General features: G+C 38.0%; 1 protein-coding gene and 1 long non-coding RNA gene across 6 annotated transcripts in view; one reads left to right on the top strand and one right to left on the bottom strand.

Moving 5' to 3' along the window:
• NUBPL (NUBP iron-sulfur cluster assembly factor, mitochondrial) overlaps positions 1–6,619 on the bottom strand; it is a 208,111-nt gene extending 201,492 nt beyond the window's left edge. Inside the window, exons 1-3 of one of the 5 annotated variants that reach the window (XM_026007679.2) lie at positions 6,443–6,619; positions 5,754–5,901; positions 2,160–2,194 (exon numbers count right to left, since the gene is read on the bottom strand). In XM_026007679.2, the coding sequence (XP_025863464.1) occupies positions 2,160–2,194; positions 5,754–5,901; positions 6,443–6,550 (291 nt within the window). In that variant the 5' untranslated portion in view covers positions 6,551–6,619. The remainder of the gene's footprint in view (positions 1–2,159; positions 2,195–5,753; positions 5,902–6,442) is intronic. The other 4 variants (XM_072761371.1, XM_072761367.1, XM_072761369.1 and 1 more) reach the window with 4 other exon arrangements.
• A 51-nt stretch (positions 6,620–6,670) lies between these two features.
• Positions 6,671–24,531, top strand: part of LOC140599349 (uncharacterized) — a 34,324-nt gene continuing 16,463 nt past the window's right edge. Inside the window, exons 1-3 of the long non-coding RNA XR_012002129.1 lie at positions 6,671–6,720; positions 16,117–16,143; positions 16,972–17,010. This is a non-coding gene — a long non-coding RNA (uncharacterized lncRNA). The remainder of the gene's footprint in view (positions 6,721–16,116; positions 16,144–16,971; positions 17,011–24,531) is intronic.

Raw genomic sequence — 24,531 nt, 5'->3', positions numbered from 1 at the left:
GCAGGGGGTGGGAGTGAATGGGTGACGGGCACTGGGGGTTATTCTGTATGTTGGTAAATTGAACACCAATAAAAATAAATTTTAAAAAAAATTAAAAATAAAAAAATTTTAAAAAAAGATGAATGGATAAAGAAGATGTGGTTTATGTATACAATGGAACGTTACTCAGCCATTAGAAACGACAAATAACCCACCATTTGCTTCGACGTGGATGGAACTGGAGGGTATTATGCTGAGTGAAATAAGTCAATCGGAGAAGGTCAAACATTATATGGTCTCATTCATTTGGGGCATATAAAAAATAGTGAAAGGGAATAAAGGGGAAAGGAGAAAAAATAAGTGGGAAATATCAGAAAGGGAGACAGAACATGAAAGACTCCTAACTCTGGGAAACGAACTAAGGGTAGTGGAAGGGGAGGTGGGGGGTGGGGGGGGCGGTGACTGGGTGGGCACTGAGGTGGGCACTTGACGGGATGAGCACTGGGTGTTATTCTGCATGTTGACAAATTGAACACCAATAAAAAATAAATTTATTTTAAAAAAAAGAGGAAGAAAAATAAGTTTCTGAGCTAGCAAGACTAGCAATATTTAACATGAGGGAATCAACCCCTTTTGAACTATTCTTTTCCTCCTTTGATCTCTTTATTACATAGTGTTTCACACTGACTTAAGATTCAAAGCTTTGGCTGAAATAACCAATTTAAAAGATCCTCACACCTACAAAGTATCTACCTTTCCCATCCATTGGATCTTCCTTGTTTCCTCCCTTCTTTAAGGAAAATGAGGTCTCTTCCTCAAGGTAATTAAGTATAATTTTTTAAAAATTATTTTTAAAAATGTATTACTGGCTCTTACTTCAATAAGGTTGCCTAAATACATGATTATCTCTCTTTGCTCCAAATTCCCACTGAAACAACAAGGGGAAAAAAATTAAATTAAAAATAGGTTGTATTTTTACACACACACACACACACACACACACACACACACGATTGCGGGATTCCACCCTCATGGTTTCTAATTTAGTAGGTTTAGGATGGGCTCAAGATTTTGTATGTCTAACAAGTTCCCAGGAGATGATGATTCTACTGCTCTGAAGACCACATTATAAGAACCACCATGGTAAATAAATAGAGAGCACTAAAAGGAACAATTTTTTATTAATTTTAATTAGCATCCTTAGAGATATTTAAATAAATGATACAGCCATTGTTTTTCCAGTGTTTGTAAAATAAGAGTTCTAGAAAACTGGAAAAAATACAATCTCTGAATTTAAAAATAAAAATCAGAAGGGCTAAATAACAACTAAAACCCAACAAAGCAGTGTGGAAAATAGTCTAAGACATCTTCCAAAACATACAGCAAAGACAAGGAGATGGAGAACATGAGAGAAAATTTAACAAGCATAAAGTGTTAATATCCATTTAATAGGTTTCTGGAGACAGAAAAACACAACAAGGAAGAAATTTCAAACCTTCATATTGCCTAGTTAATTTCCAAGCAGGCAAAAAATTTTAAAGTCACCAATTGGACACATATTTGTAACATTTTTAAATTTAAAAGAAATAAAGAAAACTCTAAAAGCTTTGAGGGGAAAAACACAGGTTATTACAAAGCAATATGAATCAGACTAGCATCAGACATTTCATTTAGCATGTGAGAATAAAAAGGAATGTTGTTTACAACATTCAGAGATGCAATTATTTTGAACCTGGAATTCTACATTTAGTGAAATCAAAGTCAAATCAAATACGAAGGCAAAATAAAGACATTTTTGGAAATTTAAGAACTAAGATAATTGACTTCCCATCCATATTTATTTCCTACTTCTGCTGTAAGAAATTATCATAGAAGTCCAAAATGGGTTTCAATGAGCTAAAATTAAGGTGTTGGCAGAATTACACATCTTTTGGAAGCACTAAAGAAATCCATTTCCTTGCCTTCTCTACCTTCTAGACACTGCCTGAATTCTTTGACTCCTTCCATTTTCATCATTATCATTAAATGTAATCAGTACTTATGGCAGATTTTTTAGTTCCTTAAAGAAATGCAAGTGACTAGAGCTACAATATATAGCCTCTGACAGAGTAAATGAAAATATGCTCTTTATCATTTCTTTAAAAAACATTTTAATCAGGTAATAATTGTAATTAACCTACCGAATCATTCGCTGCTAGTCCAAGTGCAAGGTTCACTGTAAGAAACAAAAGGTAATTAAATTTAGTGACTTAAAAAAAAAATTTAGTAACTTTCCTTCTACTAAAATTCAGTTTGCCTTTTAGTATTTTCAAGGTAATAGCCAAAGCACAGAAATTTTTAATATCTCCTTTTACTTGTAAAAAAACAAAAACATGGAGAGAATACAGAAAGTAAAAAAGACAAAAAAAGATAGTAATATTCCAACATAAGCAATATATTCCTGCCCTATAATTAACATTTTAAATAATTCATTTTTATAATCTTTTACATTTTGTTTAAATAATCTACTTAGTTTTTAAAAAAAAATGTTATGGGCAGCCTCGGTGGCACTGCGGTTTAGCACTGCCTGCAGCCCGGGGTGTGATCCTGGAGACCCGGGATTGAGTCCCACGTCAGGCTCCCTGCGAGGAGCCTGTTTCTCCCTCTGCCTGTGTCTCTGCCTCTGTGTGTCTCTCATGAATAAATAAATAAAATCTTTTAAAAAATAAAGATATAAATAAATAAATAAACAAACAAGTAAATAAAATGTTACTGATATATACAGTTCAATTATTTTCAAAAACATTCTGCAGAAAAAGTATGTACCTTTTTAATAAATAAAAATGTGTATGATATTCTTGCCTTTTAAGAATAAATGCTGATAATGCAGGAATTTCAAATACCTAACTCACAAATATCCCCATATGAAAGACTGGACCACTGTGCAGAGGAAAAGGAAGAGAGTCAAAGGTAAGGCAGTAAAACATGTTCCCAAAACTGTCAATTGCAAGTGAATCCTAAAGACATAAAGAAGGAAAGTAGTCCCAAAACCACCTTTAGCCCAGCAACAGAGATATGCTACATCTGAGATGAAGAAAGGTCCAAAGGAACCTTCATCTGAGATGAAGAAATTTCCAAGACTGATAGACTCTCATACTGTGAATCACATTTCTTTAATAGAACAATGTTATAAATGATGCTGAGATGGTTTCCTTTAAAGTAGTTAAGAGCACAAATTTTCAAGGCAGACCTGGTTCAAATTCTAGTTCTGCCACCTTCTATTACATAACCTTGAGTAGGATATTTTACCCTAAATCTATTTTCCTCCTCTATAAAATGAGGATAATTCCTATTTCATAACGGTTTTGAGAATTAAATGAAATACTCATATAAAATACTTAGCCTAGGATATGGCACTTGACAGATTAATTTTTATAAATTATAAAATAATGCTGAATTTCAGGTACATCATAGGTTAAACAGTCTATTAAACAGAAACTTTTAGAGAATACTTCATTTCATTGTCAGAGTCTTCTCAGTTTACACAATGGAATCACAAAGCATGTTTGTATTAACCATGTATCATCATTCTAACTGAAAATATCTCTAGTACGCATATTCAAATGGGAAGAATTTTGAGATAGTTCAGAACAAAAAAAATATATATATATAACACACACATATATGGGAAAGAAATCTTTCTAAGGCTTATGTATACAGATAGAACTGTTAGAAAAAAGTAAAGGTCAATTGTTTTGGACAGATGGTATAATGCTAACAAATTAAAAAAAAAAACAAGGAAGGGGCATTTGCAGAAACATCTACTATGTGTCACAACTGTAAATTTTCTCATATATTTTCCTATTTAAATGCTGCCACATTCCATGGCAATAGATGATCTGCTAAACAAAAATAATGTTTTAAACAAGCATTAGCCTACAGATTCAACAAATTATACTGCATAAAATTCAAGTAACTTCAGGATAGCATCATGAAAATACTTTTATCTTTAACCAGTTCCAGTAATCACAGAGCATGCAAAGGAATTCACATTACTGAAAACAAATAAATGTACTCTGAATTTTCAAAAAACAAGAAGAGGTGGATTCTAGAACCAAAGACTAAAAGATTCTAAATTTTACAAAATATTAAATAGATGGATTATAGCCCCTTAGGAAAGAAAGTAAAAATGGCTGCATATAGCATTAATTCATTAGAAACAATCACTAATCATTTTTTAATAATAATACAGTATCTGTTGGGACACCTGGGTGGCTCCGCAGTTGAGCATCTGCTTTTGGCTCAGGGTGTGATCCCAGAGTCCTGGGATCGAGTCCTGCATCGGGCTCCCTGCATGGAGCCTGCTTCTCCCTCTGCCTGTGTCTCTGCCTCTCTCTCTGTATCTCTCATGAATAAATAAATAAAATCTTTCAATAATAATAATAATATAGTATCAAGTAGTAAAAACATTAGAGGTCTATTATAACTATAATACTTGGTAAATCTTATTTTATTTAAAATATCTGAAACACTCTTCCACAATTACCTTCAGGTCAAAGTGAGAAAAAAATTGAGCTAATAAACTATACAGTTGGATTTGTAGTTGATTTTACAACCATAAAACTGCTATACTGGGAAATTACTAAAAATAGCTTTAAACAAACACAAGATCTTTAGTCACAGAACTCTGTACTAGCCCCTATTTCAAAATGTCATTGATTTCAGTGGAAGTGAAGAATTTCATGGCACGTATATCTCCCAACTTTAATAGTCTGAAAAATATTTTTAATTTAAAATATCTTGTCAGAAAATAAATAAATAAATAAATAATAAATAAAATATCTTGTCAGTCTAGAACTACACCAAATCAACAACTAAATATGGTAAAGATAGTCATTTTTTTAAAATCATGTGCAAACGATAAACGGGATAGAGATCTGAATTAGCAGCCATTCCTACTGAAATGACTGAATGTTAAATAACAAGGCAGCAATAAGATGACTCCAAGGGTGCCTGGGTGGTGCAGTCAGTTAAGCACCCAACACTTGATTTTGGCTCAGGTTGGGATCTCAGGGTTGAGATCCAGCCCTGAGTTGGGCTCTGCACTCCGTGTGGAGTCTACTTGAGATTCTCTCCCTCCCCTCTGCCCCTCTAAATCATGTTCTCTGTCTCTCTCTAAAATAAATATCTTTTTTTTAAGTGTTTTATTACTCCCAATTAATAATACAAGTTACTTCTGTTGTGCAGGATCGGAACAAGGGAAGCCATTACCCTTTTACATAATTATACTGGAACCATCTTCCTAGAAATAAAAAATTTCTGGGGCAAGTGAGTAGCCGCCGGTTAAGCAGCCAGCTCTCGATTTGGGCTTGGGTCATGATCTTGCGGTTCTGGGATAGAACGCAGGATCCGGCTCCACGCCCAGCAGGCAACCTGCTTAAGGGTACTCCCAGTCCTTCCCCCCTGCCCCCTTCCTGCCTGTGTTCCTCTTTGTTTAATTTACATGCCCACCCTATGAAAAACCTTATCATCATTACCATTTTACAGTTAAGTAAACTGAAGATCTGATGGGCAATGTGACCACCTTTTCCTCAGTTAAGGGGTCAAAGACCTGGGCCATCTGTACCTAGTTTTTTTGAACTGTAAATCTAAGCTCCTCATCACTACTAACTCCTGATACCACGGAATCAGCGATTGGGAATTTCACAAATAACTCTAAAAATCAAAACCATCCTTTTAATGCTGAGCACTTGCCAGTTGGCATAAATTTCTGAGATCAGAATATCCTATAATACCTGCTGTAGTAGACTTTCCAACTCCACCTTTTCCAGAAGCCACAACTATAACTTGCTTTACACCTTCTATTGGTTTCTGCTTTGGAAGTCCTCGGGACATGATTTGTGTTCTTCTTTGTTTTAGGGCCTCACTGTCAGCTCCAGACAACTTAAAAAAAAAAGTTTTAAAATAAGCCATCACTATTAGCATGCTGTTAAAGTAGAAAATCAGTCTTGAAAAGGGCTTGCTTTTCTAGGCTAATTCTGCTGATCTCCATTAGGTAGGTCTCTCGTGCTATCTACTTACTGCTACTGATCACAGTCGTGGAAATACACTGTTTAAGCTGAAATGTATCTGCTAGGACGTTAAAAAAAACGCAAAGTTAATAAACTGCCTCTTTACGGAGTTAAATCCTCCACGTGTTTCCTTCTCTTTAACCCATTTTCTAAATAGAGAAAGCAATGCACGAGTCTCACATCCACGTTCTAGGCATCCGTCATGCCCGCCACGCCCCGGCCCGGTCCTATGGGGGCCTGCTTGGAGAGTGGAGACGCCCAGACAACTGGGGTCTCACTTCGCCGCCGGCTGGCGGGGGCCCGTTAAGGTCTGAGGCGAGCGCTCGCCCGGAGGTTATGCCTGCGCACCTGCGGCCCTGCCGCCCTCGCATCTCCGTCCCCCCCGCCTCCCCCCGGCCTGCAGCACCACGAACCTGGCGCCCACAAACCAACACTCGGCTTCCCCCAAGCGGGACGCCGGCCCCGCCACCAGCCCGAAGCGTTACCCCACCAAAATGCAGCAAACGCTGCCAACACCCCATAGCGCGGAACAGAGCTTTAAGCCCAGCCCGGAAGCCGTCGCGGCCGGCGCGGCCGGCGCGGGGTGATGACGTCACGTAGTAACGCTTGGCTTCCTCTCCCTAGAGACCAGCCGCCTGCGTTTCCTCAGCCCGGGAACCCGACTTGTTCATGCAGTGTCGTTCGTAGCCAGGTATAGACCTTTTACAAAGTTTAACCAAATGTTTGTGAGGCGTTTTCCACATACTTCATCTGTTTAGTCCTCGCAGAAATCCTCGAGTAGGTAGATAGGAGACTCTTAACAGTATTATCTTTTCAGTATTAAGAGACTTAAAGTTTAGAGACTTGACTCAACTGGAAAGAAGTAGGAAATTGTAGAACTTGAAAATGACTCCAGGTGTTCTCATTGCGAAGAATATGGTATCTTAAATAGTCTCCGTGTTAAGGATTTTACTTTTTTTTTTTTTTTTTTTTTTTTTTTTTTTTTTTTTTTACCCCCGGCGTGATCTACAATAATAGCATGTATTGATATTTGCTGCTGTGTTGCTTACAGTTCCCTGAAAGAAAAGTCAGGTGCTTTGCTGGGCTCGAAAAAGTTTAGCTAAATAAGAAAGCAGGTCTAAAGAAGCAAGTTTCGCTCAAGAAGAAAGTTAAGTGAGACAAAGCTTGAGGAAGAAGGTGAAATTTATTTTGGTATGAGGAATGAAGTATTCCTAGATCCAAAGTGGATGAGAGCGAGGGAAGTAGCTGTGAAAGAAGACGCTAGAAGGCTGATAAAGAAACCCAGACCCAGCAAAAGAATCAATTAGGGTGCAGGTTGGCTTACTCTCACGTATTCTTTATGATATTTTCTAAAGTTGATTTTAATTTCTTTTATTTGCTTCTCCTCTGTAGAGAATTTGTTGTATAATCATTCAGTTTATTTTGCTCTAATCTGGTCTTTAATTTTCCTGACTTTACTACAGGCATAACATCTCAATCTCAAACAATTATTGTAAGGATTAGATTTTACCAACAAGTACATTGAATTAAATTTTTTTTGAAGATTTATTTATTCATGATAGACACAGAGAGAGAGAGAGAGAGAGAGAGAGAGAGGCAGAGGCACAGGAGGAGGGAGAAGCAGGCTCCATGCAGGGAGCCCGACGCGGGACTCGATCCCAGGACTCCAGGATCGCGCCCTGGGCCAAAGGCAGGCGCTAAACCACTGAGCCACCCAGGGATCCCCAGCACATTGAATTAAATAAGCTCTGGGAAAAAATTCAGTTCTTTGCTTTTTCTCCCCCAATCTCACATTATTACTTCCTTTGCCTTATCACTTTCTTATTTTGCAATATGTTTTCTCAGTTAATTTTATCAATTTTATCTGCTCAATTTTTATAAACCATAAGCCAAAAGAATAGGGATAAGGAGAATGGCTATCAGAATAATCCATTCACTAAACAAGAAATGCTGAGTATTCATTTGTGTCCAGGTAGCTTTTCAAATTCTTCTAGACTTATGAAGATATATTCATTTAACAAATATTTGCTGACCAACTACAATACACCAAGCAATGCACTAATCATAGGGTTTTCAACACCCTATGGTGTTATGGTCACCCAATGGTCTGATAATAGGGATTATCAGATATAATCCCTCCACTCAAGAACTTTACCAACAAGTGTGAGAGACAGAATAATAATTCAACATAGTGTAATAAGTATAGGAAGAAAGCACTGAGAAATAGAGAATTACAAAGAAAGGGCACCTTAATTCATTCAAGAAGGCTTCTGGATAGGGTAACATCTAAGCTGAATCCTGAGTGTGGGTAATGTGTAGGCATCAGCTCTGAGAATAGCTAGAGGGTTGTACAGAGATAAGAAATGAACTGGTAAGAATTTCAAATAATCTTCATGGCTTGCAGACAGAGTGTGAGGTGCAGGTCTCAGAGAGATGAGGATGGAAGATGGCAAAGAAGGGAAGGGTGTGTAGATCATAAAAGACTTTATATATCACTCAAAGGAATTTGGACTTTATCCGAAGGGAACCATAGAAGGTTTAAAGTGATAAAATAATGTAATTAGATTTATATTTTAGAAATACTACTGAATACCAGGTTTAAAAAAAATGGTTGTGAGAGGTGTGACCAGAGTTAGGGAGATAGAAGGTTACTGTAATCCAAGAGACATGTTTGCTTATAAAATAGATAATACCTACTTGTAGGGATGTTGCAAGGTTAAATTTAATATAATGCATGTAGAAAATCAATTAATAAAATAAAGCATGTAGAATACCTATCGCAAAGTACATATTCGCAATAAATGTTAGCTATTGTAATGATATTGGTTATGTAAAGGTTTATGATATGGGCAATGAGATAAATGGTACTGACATCCTCTGAGAGAGAAAGTAAAGGAAGAAACAAGTAATATCAATGTTTGTAGAATGAATAAATCATTAATTTGATTTACCTTTCAGAATAGGATATCAGCAGAAGAGAAAAGATGTCCATTATTTCTTACTACTGCTACACACACACACACACACACACAAACACACACACACACACACGGCTCCTTCTCAAAAGAGTATTCTCCCTTAGCTCCTAAGAATTTCTAAGCCATTTGGCCCTATCCCCTTGATCATTAATTGGCTTAAAGATGGACACACAAACAAAATTGGACCAATTAGATTCTTTCTCCAGAAAACTTTTAAAACGAGATGCTAATCTTAATTTGCATTGGAACTGGTAAGACTGAAGTGACTAATTTCTTCTTTGTGCACAGAGAAGCGGAAAAAGATAATGCCAAGAGATAAAAATAAAACAGACCATCAGAAATTGTGTGTGCAGAGAAGGAGGGGAGAACGACTACACTGATTCCTAATAGCTTTCCAATTCCTGGTTCTAATCCATAGTGAGGTTCAGCTATACTTATTATTCGTAGATCCATGAGATGTACCTGCAGCCATCCAATAAATTCTCTGCCTTGGCCTAGTTTGGATGTGATTTTGTGTACCTAAAAGTATGGTAAGATATGTTTTATAATTATCAAGACATTCCCCCCTATAATTTCCTTTTACCTTATATATCCTTTCGCCATTTTAATAAACTGTGTGGCATTATTTTATGATACCTAAAAATGTTAAAGAAAATAGATTGTTTTCTTGGTTTTGAATTTTGAAAATCAGGACTTTTAAGGAGAATGGGGACAGCTCTGGCAAAGACAATACATTTGGGAGAACTACATGATATAAAAACATGGTTTCTCACCTATATAAGTTAGGATTACATTTGGCTGCAAGTAGCAGAAAACTCTATCATTGTTTTAAATAGGTAGGAATATATTAGTCTCATATGAAAAGTTCACAGGCAGACTCTTCAGGTCTGATGCAGGGGCTCCACTGTGTAATTATGTCCCAGACTCATTCTTTTGGTTCCATCATCTTGTTCTCCTTATTTTGCTCCAAGATGGTAGCTGCACCTCCAGGCATCAAGGCTATGTACCATACAGGAAAAGAGGAGAATAACAAAGATAAAAAGCTTTCTCTGGTGTTTGTCCCTGTTTTGGAGGGAGGTGGGGAAAGGGAGAGAGAGAAGCCACATACACAACAGACTGCCTAGAACCAGGTCACATGACCACCCCTAAAAGCAAGAGAAGCTGAGAAATAAAGCATTTACATATCCTTAACCTATAGATTAGTGGAAAGCAATGAAAAAAATTATTGGAAATGGATATTGAATAAGCCAATCAATATCTGTCCTAGAAAGACTATATAAAATTTTGTGGAATTATGGGGAATCAAGAGAGAAGAAAAATGAGAACTTAGATATTCACAAGTCCTTAAGCCAGATATTGGTAGTTGGATAGCCCAAGAATGTTCTTAACCCCCAATTTCCTTGCAGCATTCAACTATAAAGGATTAAAGTCCAAATACTTACTTTTCTAGTCTCACTTGCTAATTCTAGACATAGATCTTGGCATGTATGGTATGGTTCCGGACAATGTGGTGTAAGAGAAATTTCCTGGGGAAGCTTCTGAGAAAGCTTTTGTTTTTCTGATAAAATAGAGCCTAATTGATACTACTCCTTTTCCCCCATCTTAACCATGGATATGACACCTGGAGTTGTGGCAATCAATTGTGTGAACATGAGAAGCACAATGGTGACAGATACAATGACAAAAACCAACAGTAAGGGTAATGAAGTAGAAATATATCAGGAAGATGAATTCTTGGTTATAGAGTTAAGCTGCTATGCCAGTACTGACCTGCATCTCCATTTCTCTTGTTGGGTGAGATAATTAATTGTTTTAACCACTGTTAATTAGGATTTTTGTTATTTGAAGTTAAAATAATCAGTACCTATTACAGCTCCAAAGAAAGAACCAGATATACTGTGACTACGTCTCTCCAATTGAATCCCAGTAAAGAGGGGGAATATCAGAGCCCCAAATCAGTGTAAGGGATGTAATAACAACAGAATCAATGTCCCCACTATCAATGTAGTGTCAGGACCACAGAATAAAAACAGTTGAGTATTGTGTGTAGGCAGACAGGCTAAGAGAGTTCCTGCAAGGAACCACAAGAGTGGCTAAGAGAAAAAGCTGATCTTTAAGAAACCTTAAGGTCAAGAGTAAAGGAAGACTTGGCAACAACGTGCATAGTTAAGTATGTGGAATCTCATTCAATGCTGGTATAAAGAGATAAAGACCTTCCGGATTAAAGGTCACATCACCATGCAGACATCTGGACACTACATACGCACAATACTGGTTTCTACCACCCCAAGAGAAATTAATAAATAAGTACTATTCAAAACAAACAGGATTCTTTTGAATGTCTCCTATAAATAGGGGAATACTTTGTATTATTGTCTCAGAAGCATATATTTGTATCTGCTAGATTCCTACCCCTCCCCCCAAAAAAAGATCCTCAGGTGACCACGAGCTTGCTGAGAGTTCAGATTCCTACACAGAGGCAGAGCCTGCCTTATCCCCATCCATAAGCTTCACTTATCAGCTGAGAACATGCTTCATTCCTTTGTTCAATTCACTAAGGAATAAGAAGGTATGGACAGTTTCCTGTCTCTGTTAATATATTAGCTAAAGCTTAGAACTAGTGCCAGTTCCTTCAGTTTAAGGTTATTGTCCCCAAATGAACCTTTTGTCCTGACCACAAGGCTTGCTGAAATGAAAATCTCACCCTATCAATGGACTTGTCTAAATGACAGCCCCGTTAATATACCCTCTTTTGTCCTATGGTGCAATTTGTTTCCAAATATCTCTGCTCATAACTAAACATGACACTGTCTCTTACCTATATCTAATACAAATTTTCACAGTAAACTATAAAGTATTTCTGGCTTAGGTAAATAGTTTCTCATTGAATCAGTCTCTCTGTAGGAAACCTAGTCTAAGAAGTTTTCTCATATCAAAGACTTTCAGTACCTTCGCTCATGTAAACTAAGGTGCTATCAAAGAAAGTCCCCATTCTTCTTTTTAAAAATTATATAAGGCAAGTGTATGTATATTCTCAGACTAGATAGGCTTCTGAGAATAGGCCTCCCACTGACCAAAAATTCACCTCTAGAATGAGACAGGATGGGTTTCTAAATGCCAGTATTCAGAGCTGGATAAATCATGGGTGATTTGACATTTGAATTTCTGATTTATAAGATTGAACTGAATCCGTGGACAAAGGTCACAGGGCTCGAGTTATAGCTGAATTTAGTCTCTATTTATTGTTTAAAGCTTCAAAGAAGATCCTATCCTGAATTAGAAGCCACACAAGCAGAATTTAGAAAAAGTATCGTCACCCAAGGCAAATACTTGCTACACATACAGGGCCTCAGTATTCTCATACTTTTGCTTTTTTATTTCATTTTCTCCAAGTACCAGACCTGTATTCATTCAGCCAAGTTCTTCCTACCCTTCAATTCTATTCTAGATATTAGAAGACTTAAGTCTCTACAAGACTGTGCTAACACCTTACTTCATTCTGTATTCAGAAGAGAATTTTCCTGTGCACTTTAGAGAACACACCAAGGACAATGACAAAGCAGAGCCCCATCAAGATACCAAACCTTCACATCAGCTAATTTGAAGTTCTATTTTCTTCAGGGAAAAAGAGATAATATAGATTTTTGTCTGTTATACACTGCTACCAAAATGTGAGGATGTCCTCTATAATCATGTGGCTTACATAATAATACCTTAGTCTACTTGGTGTTCTGATACCAAATCTTGTCAATTCATTTATTAACCTTTTCTATTTAAGATGTATTAACCATATTTACAGGTATTATACATGATATGTTATAAATGTTGCAGGCAAAAATTGTGTTCAATACATTTATAAAAGTTAACAGCTCCTACCAAACCACTATAATCTCTCAAAATACATCTGTGTGCTGATTTAGAACCATAAAGTGGAAATACCATCATTAAGGGTAATAATATCAATTTGATCCAGGATTGACTGGCAGACTTCAAAGTCTGAAATATATCTTTGTCCAGCCTTCTACACAGCAATTAGGCTCCCTAAAGTGCTCTAATTCATACCAAACAACATTTTAAGCAGTATTTGGGTCCATTTTCCACTGCATCCTAAATAAAATGGGATTTTCCCAGGGGCCCTTGGGTGGCTCAGTCAGTTAAAAATCTGACTCTTGATTTCAGCTCAGGTCATGATCTCAGGGTCAGTATATTGACCCCTGCATCAGACTGTGTCAGCATGGATCTGCTTGAGATTCTCTCTCACTCTCTCTCTCTTCCTCCACCCCTCCCCCTGCTCAAGTGTGGCTCTCTCTCTCTCAAATAAATAAAATCTTTTGTAAAAAAAAAAAAATTAAAAATAGTATTTTCCTGACCACCAATGATTGAGGCTAATGAACTTATTTTTAATCCTATTAGAGGCGATCTACTAACCATAACCATAACTCAGCACCACTGAAGTGATAATCACTAATTGCTTCCATCTCAGCTTTTCCAGTCTTTGCTATTCTTTAAAACAGATAAAAATATTTTTGCATGGAAAATATTCATTTGGGGCATAATTATTCTGAGTAGTTTAAAAACTGGTATTTTGATTTGATTAGGAATACAAAGAGATCTTTTAATTACCAGAAGAAGTTTTGTCAATTACTCAAAGAGTTTATTATATTAATGCCACATTGAATCTCTTTTGCAAATTTCTAATCATGTGCAATAATTACAGTTTTATTTAACCAAGGTTATTTATGTGAAAGAACATGCTGGCAAGGTGCTGTTGAGAATGACATTTTTAATAGGTATCAGTTACCAGTATAACAAAATAAACACCATTTGCTGATGCAGTACACTGTTTGCTGATGAAATATATATATATGTATATATATATATATATATAAAATTCTATATTTCTATATTTCTATAATGCTTTTCCGAAGTACAACTATTTGCCAGTTTTCCAGGGTCCACTTTCCAGTTTTCTAGAGCTATCTTATATTTGACAATACTGGACAAAGAGCAGAGTAGTGGAAGAAAATAGTGTGCTTAGTAGTTGATGCTTATTAGTTTGTGATGCTGTATAGTTAACAGGAAATTCTATTAAGCCCACCCCACCAATCCCTTCTGGATTATAGAATTAATTGAGAATGTTTTCTTAGTGGGTTCCCCTCTCTTTGTAGGTTATGAATCACATTAATCAGTTTTTTCCCAACAGACTCTAAAATGGCCCAAGATTATCTTTGTCTCTTGGTATTCATCCCCTTTATAAATGTGCTCCCTTTAAGTGTGACCAGGACCCATAATTAGGTTCTAACCAATAGAATACAACAACAGTGCTAGAATGTCACTTCTGTGATTACAATATGTAAGATTGTAACTTCTGGCTTTCTAGGAAACTTCCTAGCTGGCTTTGACAATGCAAGCTGCCATGGTATGAACTGCTTATGGAAAAGGCCATATGGCATGCAACAGGTGACAGCAAAGAACTGAGGTCCTCAGTCCAAAAGCCCGCAAGGAACTGAATTTTGCCAACAACCATATTAGATTGGAAGTAGATCCTTCCCAAGGTAGCTTTCAAATGAGAATCCAGCCCTGGATGACCCCTTAATAAGTATGTGTTTTTTGGGACACCTTGATGGCACAATTGGTTAAATATCCAAGTCTTGATTTTGGCTCAGATTGATTTCAGGGTTGTGAGATGGAGCCCCACATCAGGCTTCATGCTTAGCTTGGAGTCTGAGATTCTCTCTCTCCTCCTCTCCCTTTGCACCTCCTCCCTCCCCATGTTCTCTCTCTCACTCTCACTCTCAAATAAATAAATCTTTTGTTTCTTTAAAAAGCGTATTAAGTTACCAAGTTCTGGTAATTGGTTATGCAGCAATAGATAACTAATACTCAGTAACCCAGATTTTAGTAATAATATAGTCAAAATAAAGGTTCTCGGGATCCCTGGGTGGCGCAGCGGTTTGGCGCCTGCCTTTGGCTCAGGGCTCGATCCTGGAGACCCGGGATCGAATCCCATATCAGGCTCCCGGTGCATGGAGCCTGCTTCTCCCTCCGCCTGTGTCTCTGCCTCTCTCTCTCTCTCTGTGACTATCATAAATAAAAAAAATAAAATAAAATAAAATAAAAAAATAAAGGTTCTCGTATGGAATTTTTTTTAATTACAGAGATATAATTGATGTGTAATGGCAATCTTTTTTGCCATATAAAAATATGCATATTTTGTTAAGAAATTAAACCCTTTGTATATTTTGAACCTATGTTGATAATTTTAAGTGTTATTACTTGAGTATTAATTGTTATATTAACAAACTACATAGAGTAATATTTTAATATGAGATACTGGAGAATAGACACACGGAGGTAGTAAAATGAAGATGATCTTTGCTTCATAAATCAAGTTCTGTTTTTCTTAGTAACAACTGAACCCACCTTTTTTTTTTAAGCAGGCTTCATGCCCACCGTGGGGCTTGAATTCATGATCCTGAGATCAAGAGTCCCATGCTCTATGTACTGAGCCAGCCAGGTGCCCCTTGAATCCACTTTTGGTAACAACTGAATTTACTTTAATAATGAAAGAAAAACGCTGTCTAGCATTACAGTTCTACTTTTTTGCTCTTCTCTCATGAGCAAATACTTTCCCTTCAGCTATGTAAGAAATTAGAGTTGCAACTTCATTATCTATATTAGCAGATCATCACCATTCTTAAATAATTGCACTAATCTGGATACAAGTATAAAGAAAGAAATTTTTGTACTTAATATTTAAATAAAAAGTAATACAAACAAAAATTTTCCAATGATAACTCTAAATAACAGCTCACTGCAAAAATGTAAATCAGTCCAGTTGATGAAAGATGATTCAGTATCTTTGAAGCATTTAATCATATTGCACATATATCATATAGTTATCTACACCCCAGGAAAAATATAATAATGCCCATTAGAATCTTTGGAGACAAGCCAAGTCAATACTGCAGAGAATTATGCAGAATTTATCCCTAAAATACTTTCATAGAATATTTCTCCATTGAGCCATATCTGTACAATTATTATTATTTACTGAATCTTATATCTGAAAGATTTTCAAAGCATTTTCACACATATTATCCTTTCAGGTTTCACAACTGCCATGAAGTTGTCAGGTAAGTTATTAGTCCCATTTCTAGACAAGAAAATAAGATACTGGAGATGTTAGTATATTTGTTTCAGGATAAATTGTTGAAAGCAAAATGGAAATACAGGTCTCTCATTACCTTTACAGGAATATTGTTTTAAAAAAAACAGTATTCCATTTGGACCAGCTATCACAAAAGAAGCACTTGGGTAAAATAGCACCACCTCTGTACAAAGAAATCTAGATACCTACTTGACTAATTCAGTAGGCATTTCCACCTCTAAGCTTCTCATACAAATTTGGGCTTCACTAGTTTTAGTTTAAAGTAATTTATTTCAGAGACCCATAAACATATTTAATGGCCTTCTCTTGAACTGCACTGAAATCATATTTTAATTTATAAGGTATTCAAATTTTCATTAAAATATCATTCATGTCCCATTTGTAATAGTTTATAATCCTTTGCTGTTCATAATTTTATCATTCCTTGAAATTCTTTTTCAAACCCTACTTCTTCTATTAAGCCTTCTCTGATAATTTCATCAAATATTAATCTTCACCTTCCTTAACAGTTGTTAACATTTTGTTTAATAGAGCGTGTATTTAAGGTGAAATTTGATTGCTTTCATGTTATACATTTAAGTTATTAGCAAAGCTAGCCTATTTCAGGTCTCTCTTATACAACCTGCTCTCAATTACAATCTTACAATGCCATAACACCACCATGTTTATTTAAAATGAGGCACAATATTACTTCTATGTAGATCCATACCACTTTATGCTAAATTCTATCCAATTTGGAACATTATTACATATTGCCTTTTACTGTTTTCTAATTGTGTCTTCTCTTACACAGGACTGTATGGTATTTGAGGACCAGAGCTATATCATAATGGTAATTTAAATCCTCTATACATAGCCTAGTGCCAGGCACATGGTAGAGGCTTGGGAGTTACTGATTTGTTAGCTATTATCACAGCAATACATGGTGGAAATACCAGTGGAGTAGAGAGGTTGAAAAAGCCTGAAATATTGTCAGAACTCTGCTACTAACTAGCCCTCTGATGTTGGACAAATCATTTAACTCTATTTCTCCACATATGACATGAAGAGATTAAACTAAACAATCCATAGATTTATTTTCCAAGCTTATACTGAAGAGAACAAGGTTGTGTAACTTCACTTTTCCTAAAATAATTTTGAGAAATTCAAGGCAAAATAATTTAGAGATGCTGCAGACCAGAAAAGCACAAAATTTATTGCCTTCCTTAAATAGGACATAAATCAAAGAGTTATATAGAGGTTTTTCACATTTAGAATCACTAATTCATCTTGGAAGTGGTTTCTATTCTGTTTCTTGGGACCTAGATTTTTGACTTCTCATGCTCCAGAGAGTCTGCAACTCTAATCCCACATTCTGCCAAAGAATTATTGTCCAAAGTTCCTTCTAAGTAAACAATACAAAATGGGAGAAATGGATTATTATAGGCTCTCTTCTGCCCTAGCTCATAGGAGACTGATCAGACCATATTTCCCTTCTTAACAAAGTATTAAAATATGTCAACCCTATATAAATATCCACTTTCAGAAATATCAGATGTTTCTTCCATCACATCTAAATCATCAAAAGCCCGGTCATAATTCCAATTAACAAGCTGACTCAAGTTTATATGGAAATTCAAAGGACCTAAAATACTCATAACAATCTTGAAAAAGAACAAAATCGGAGGGCTCACACTTCTGACTTTAAGACTTACAATAAAGCTACAGTAATCAAAACAGCATAGTAATGGCATGAGGCTCAACAAATAGATTAATCTAAGAGAACAGAGAGGACAGAAATAGATCCATACAGGGTTTTGTTGTTCTTCTTCAAAAAGATTCCAAAACATCTAATCGGGTAATGAAGGTCTTTTCAACAGTGTTACTCAAATAACCCCGACTCTCACCCTACCTCACCAAGGTTGATCATAAACCAATTGACTTAGAAGTAATCACAAGTTTCTTAGATGGGCCATAGAATTCAATAGCCATTAAAGAAAAAAATTGAAAAATTAGACTTGATCAAAATTTGAAACTTCTGTTCATCAAAAGATACGGTCTAAAAAAATGAATAGCCAAGGGGTATCTGGAGGGCATAGTCAGTTAAGCAGCTGACTTTTGGTTTTGGCTAAGGTCATGATCTCAGGGTTGTGAGATTGAGCCCACAGTTTGGCTCTGCACTCAGCTTAGAGTCTGCTTGAGATTCTCTCTCTCTCTCCCTCTGCCCCTCCTGCTCCCGCTCTCTCTCTCTCCCAAATAAATAAATAAATATTATTTTTAAAAATGAACAGCTAAGCCACAGAGTCAGAAGGACTGGTATTTTGAACTGCACTGTCCAATATGGTAGCCATTATCCTATGTAGCTATTTCAATTAAAATTATTTAAAATTAGGGATGCCTGGGTGGCTCAGCGGTTTAGCATCTGCCTTCAGCCGAGGGCATGATCCTAGAGTCCCAGGATTGAGTCCTATGTCGGGCTCCCTATATGAAGCCTGCTTCTCCCTCTGCCTGTGTCTCTGCCTCTCTTTCTCTCTGTGTGTCTCATGAATAAATAGACTTTTTGAAAAAGTAATTGAAATTAGGGGTACCCGAGTGGCTCAGTCAGTTAAGCATCTGCCTTTGACTCAGGTCATGATCCCAGGCCTGGACAGAGCCCCAAGTCAGGCTCCCTACTCACTGGGGAGTCTGCTTCTCAGTCTCCCTCTGCCCCCACCTCCGCTCTTGTGCACTCTATCTCAAATAAATAAATAAAATCTTTTTTAAATTAATTTAAATTAAATACAATTAAAAATACACTTCCTCATTTGCACTAGACACTTTTCACAATAAACATGTTGGATTGTGCAGAAAATTCCATTGAACAGCACTGATCTAGAATATAAAGAAACACCACTAATCACAATAAAAAGACAATCCAATAGAAAATAGACAAAGGTTTGAAAAGATGTCTCATAAAAGATCAATAAGTACACAAGTACAATAAGCCAATAAGCACATGAAAAAAGTACTCAACATTATTAATCAATAGGGAAATGCAAATTAAAATTGCAATGATATATCAGTCACTACATACCCACTGAATGTCTAAAATTTAAAGGAGTGACAAAATTAAACATTGACGAGGCTGTGTGGAGTGACTGGAACTTCCTTACATTATTGGTGGAGGTTTAAAATGGTATAACCGAGGAGGGGCAAGACGGCGGAAGAGTAGGGTCCCCAAATCACCTGACCCCAACAAATTACCTAGATAACCTTGAAATTACCCTGAAAATCTACGAATTCGGCCTGAGATTTAAAGAGAGACCAGCTGGAATGCTACAGTGAGAAGAGTTCGTGCTTCTATCTAGGTAGGAAGACGGGGAAAAAGAAATAAAGAAACAAAAGGCCTCCAAGGGGGAGGGGCCCCGCGAGGAGCCGGGCTGAGGCCGGGGCGAGTGTCCCCAGGACAGGAGAGCCCCGTCCCGGAGGAGCAGGAGCTGCACCAACCTTCCCGGGCGGAAAGGGGCCCGCAGGGAGTTAGAGCAGGACCCAGGAGGGCGGGGATGCCCTCGGGCTCCCCGGGACACTAACAGGCACCTGCGCCCCGGGGAGATGCGCCGAGCTCCCTAAGGGCTGCAGCGCTCGGCGGGACCCGGAGCAGCTCGCAGGGGCTCGGGCGGCGGCTCCGCAGAGGGGGCTGCGGGGCGGGAGCGCGAATCCAACAGCGCAGGCCCCGGAGCACAGGGCGCTGGGACACAGCCCAGGATCCTGCCTCCCCCGGGACAGGCAGAGGCCGGGAGGGCCCAGGACAGCAAGGACGCTCCTGCCTGGAGCTGAGCAGATCAGCGGCCCCGCCCCGGAGCCTCCAGGCGCTGCAGACGGAGAGCCCCGGAGTTACTGCGGGAGCTGACTCCAGGGCTCCAGAGCTGGCCCCGCCACTGGGGTTGTTCCTCCCGGGGCCTCACGGGGTAAACAACCCCCACTGAGCCCTGCACCAGGCAGGGGCAGAGCAGCTCCCCCAAGCGCAAACATCTGAAAATCAGCACAGCAGGCCCCTCCCCCAGAAGATCAGCTAGACGGACCAGTTCCAGGGGAAGTCAAGGGACTTAAAGTATACAGAATCGGAAGATACTCCCCCGTGGGGTTTTTGTTTGTTTGTTTGTTTGTTTCTTTGTTTGCTTTTTCTTTTTCTTCTCTTTTTCTCTTTTTTTCTTCCTTTTTTCTTTTTTCTTTTTCTCTTTTCTTTCCTTCTTTTTCCTCCTCTCTTTTTCTCCTTTTCCCAATACAACTTGTTGTTGGCAACTCTGCACTGAGCAAAATGACTAGAAGGAAAACCTCACCTCAAAAGAAAGAATCAGAAATGGTCCTCTCTCCCACAGAGTTACAAAATTTGGATTACAATTCAATGTCAGAAAGCCAATTCAGAAGCACTATTATACAGCTACTGGTGGCTCTAGAAAAAAGCATAAAGGACTCAAGAGACTTCATGACTGCAGAATTGAGATCCAATCAGGCAGAAATTAAAAATCAATTGAATGAGATGCAATCCAAACTAGAAGTCCTAACGATGAACATTAACGAGGTAAAAGGACGAGTGAGTGACATAGAAGACAAGTTGATGGCAAAGAGGGAAACTGAGGAAAAAAGAAACAAACAAAAGACCATGAATATAGATTAAGGGAAATAAACAACAGCCTGAGGAAGAAAAACCTACGTTTAATTGGGGTTCCCAAGGGCGCCGAAAGGGACAGAGGGCCAGAATATGTATTTGAACAAATCATAGCTGAAAACTTTCCTAATCTGGGAAGGGAAACAGGCATTCAGATCCAGAAAATAGAGAGATTCCCCCCCCCCCAAAAAATCAATAAAAACCGTTCAACACCTGGACATTTAATAGTGAAGCTTGCAAATTCCAAAGATAAAGAGAAGATCCTTAAAGCAGCAAGAGACAAGAAATCCCTGACTCTTATGGGGAGGAGTATTAGGGTAACAGCAGACCTCTTCACAGAGACCTGACAGACCAGAAAGGGAGGGCAGAGTATATTCAGGGTCCTAAATGAGAAGAACATGCAACCAAGAATACTTTATCCAGCAAGGCTCTCGTTCAAAATGGAAGAAGAGATAAAGAGCTTCCAACATAGGCAGGAACTGAAAGAATATGTGACCTCCAAACCAGCTCTGCAAGAAATTTTAAGGGGGACTCTTAAAATTCCCCTTTAAGAAGAAGTTCAGTGGGGATCCCTGGGTGGCGCAGCGGTTTAGCGCCTGCCTTTGGCCCAGGGTGCCATCCTGGAGACCCAGGATCGAATCCCATGTCGGGCTCCCGGTGCATGGAGCCTGCTTCTCCCTCTGCCTGTGTCTCTGCCTCTCTATCTCTCTCTCTCTCTCTGTGACTATCATAAATAAATAAAAATTTAAAAAAAAAAGAAAGTGAAAATATTTAAAAAAAAAAGAAGTTCAGGGGAACAATCCACAAAAACAAGGACTGAATAGATATCATGGTGACACTAAACTCATGTCTCTCAATAGTAACTCTGAACGTGAACGGGCTTAATGACCCCATCAAAAGGCGCAGGGTTTCAGACTGGATAAGGAAGCAGGACCCATCTATTTGCTGTCTACAAGAGACTCATTTTAGACAGAAGGACACCTACAGCCTGAAAATAAAAGGTTGGAGACCATTTACCATTCAAATGGTCCTCAAAAGAAAGCAGGGGTAGCCATCCTTATATCAGATAAACTAAAATTTATCCCGAAGACTGTAGTGAGAGATGAAGAGGGACACTATATCATACTTAAAGGATCTATCCAACAGGAGGACTTAACAATCCTCAATATATATGCCCTGAATGTGGGAGCTGCCAAATATACCAATCAATTAACCAAAGTGAAGAAATACTTAGATAATAATACACTTATACTTGGTGACTTTAATCTAGCTCTTTCTATACTAGATAGGTCTTCTAAGCACAACATCTCCAAAGAAACGAGAGCGTTAAATGATACACCGGACCAGATGGATTTCACAGAAATCTACAGAATTTTACATCCAAACTCAACTGAATACACATTCTTCTCAAGTGCACATGGAACTTTCTCCAGAATAGACCACATACTGGGTCACAAATCGGGTCTGAACTGATACCAAAAGATCGGGATTGTCCCCTGCATATTCTCCGACCATAATGCCTTGAAATTAGAACTAAATCACAACAAGAAGTTTGGAAGGACCTCAAACACGTGGAGGTTAAGGACCATCCTGCTAAAAGATGAAAGGGTCAACCAGGAAATTAAGGACCATCCTGCTAAAAGATGAAAGGGTCAACCAGGAAATTAAGGAAAAATTAAAAAGATTCATGGAAACTGATGAGAATGAAGATACAACTGTTCAAAATCTTTGGGATGCAGCAAAAGCAGTCCTAAGGGGGAAATACATCGCAGTACAAGCATCCATTCAAAAACTGGAAAGAACTCAGACACAAAAGCTCACCTTACACATAAAGGAGCTAGAGAAAAAACAGCAGATAGATCCTACACTCAGGAGAAGAAGAGAGTTAATAAAGATTCGAGCAGAACTCAATGAAATCGAGACCAGAAGAACTGTGGAACAGATCAACAGAACCAGGAGTTGGTTCTGTGAAAGAATTAATAAGATAGATAAACCATTAGCCAGCCTTATTAAAAAGAAGAGAGAGAAGACTCAAATTAATAAAATCAAGAATGAGAAAGGAGAGATCACTACCAACACCAAGGAAATACAAACGATTTTAAAAACATACTATGAACAGCTCTACGCCAATAAATTAGGCAATCTAGAAGAAATGGACACATTCCTGGAAAGCCACAAAGTACCAAAACTGGAACAGGAAGAAACAGAAAACCTGAACAGGCCAATAACCAGGGAGGAAATTGAAGCAGTCATCAAAAACCTCCCAAGACACAAGAGTCCAGGGCCAGATGGCTTCCCTGGGGAATTCTAACAAACGTTTAAAGAAGAAACCACACCTATTCTCCTAAAGCTGTTTGGAAAGATAGAAAGAGATGGAGTACTTCCAAATTCATTCTATGTGGCCAGCATCACCTTAATTCCAAAACCAGACAAAGATCCTACCAAAAAGGAGAATTACAGACCAATATCCCTGATGAACATGGATGCAAAAATTCTCAACAAGATACTAGCCAAGAGTATCCAGCACTACATTAAGAAAATTATTCACCTATTCACCATGACCAAGTAGGATTTATCCCCGGGACACAAGGCTAGTTCAACACTTGTAAAACAATCAATGTGAGTCATCATGTCAGCAAGAGAAAAACCAAGAACCATATGATCCTCTCATTAGATGCAGAGAAAGCATTTGACAAAATACAGCATCCATTCCTGATCAAAACCCTTCAGAGTGCAGGGATAGAGGGAACATTCCTCAATATCTTAAAAGCCATCTACGAAAAGCCCACAGCAAATATCATTCTCAATGGGGAAGCACTGGGAGCCTTTCCCCTAAGATCAGGAACAAGACAGGGATGTCCACTCTCACCACTGCTATTCAACATAGTACTGGAAGTCCTAGCCTCAGCAATCAGACAACAAAAAGACATTAAAGGCATTCAAATTGGCAAAGAAGAAGTCAAACTCTCCCTCTTCGCCGATGACATGATACTCTACATAGAAAACCCAAAAGTCTCCACCCCAAGATTGCTAGAACTCATACAGCAATTTGGTAGCATGGCAGGATACAAAATCAATGCTCAGAAATCAGTGGCATTTCTATACACTAAATATGAGACTGAAGAAAGAGAAATTAAGGAGTCAATCCCATTTACAATTGCACCCAAAAGCATAAGAAACCTAGGAATAAACCTAACCAAAGAGGTAAAGGATCTATACCCTAAAAACTATAGAACACTTCTGAAAGAAATTGAGGAAGACACAAAGAGATGGAAAAATATTCCATGCTCATGGATTGGCAGAATTAATATTGTGAAAATGTCAATGTTACCCAGGGCAATATACACGTTTAATGCAATCCCTATCAAAATACCATGGACTTTCTTCAGAGAGTTAGAACAAATTATTTTAAGATTTGTGTGGAATCAGAAAAGACCCTGAATAGCCAGGGGAATTTTAAAAAAGAAAACCATATCTGGGGGCATCACAATGCCAGATTTCAGGTTGTACTACAAAGCTGTGGTCATCAAGACAGTGTGGTACTGGCACAAAAACAGACACATAGATCAATGGAACAGAATAGAGAACCCAGAAGTGGACCCTGAACTTTATGGTCAACTAATACTCGACAAAGGAGGAAAGACTATCCACTGGAAAAAAGACAGCCTCTTCAATAAATGGTGTTGGGAAAATTGGACATCCACATGCAGAAGAATGAAACTAGAC

This window comes from Vulpes vulpes, chromosome 6, assembly GCF_048418805.1.
Source record: "Vulpes vulpes isolate BD-2025 chromosome 6, VulVul3, whole genome shotgun sequence".
Lineage (NCBI taxonomy): Eukaryota > Metazoa > Chordata > Mammalia > Carnivora > Canidae > Vulpes > Vulpes vulpes.
This window is presented reverse-complemented; position numbering and strand designations above follow the sequence as displayed.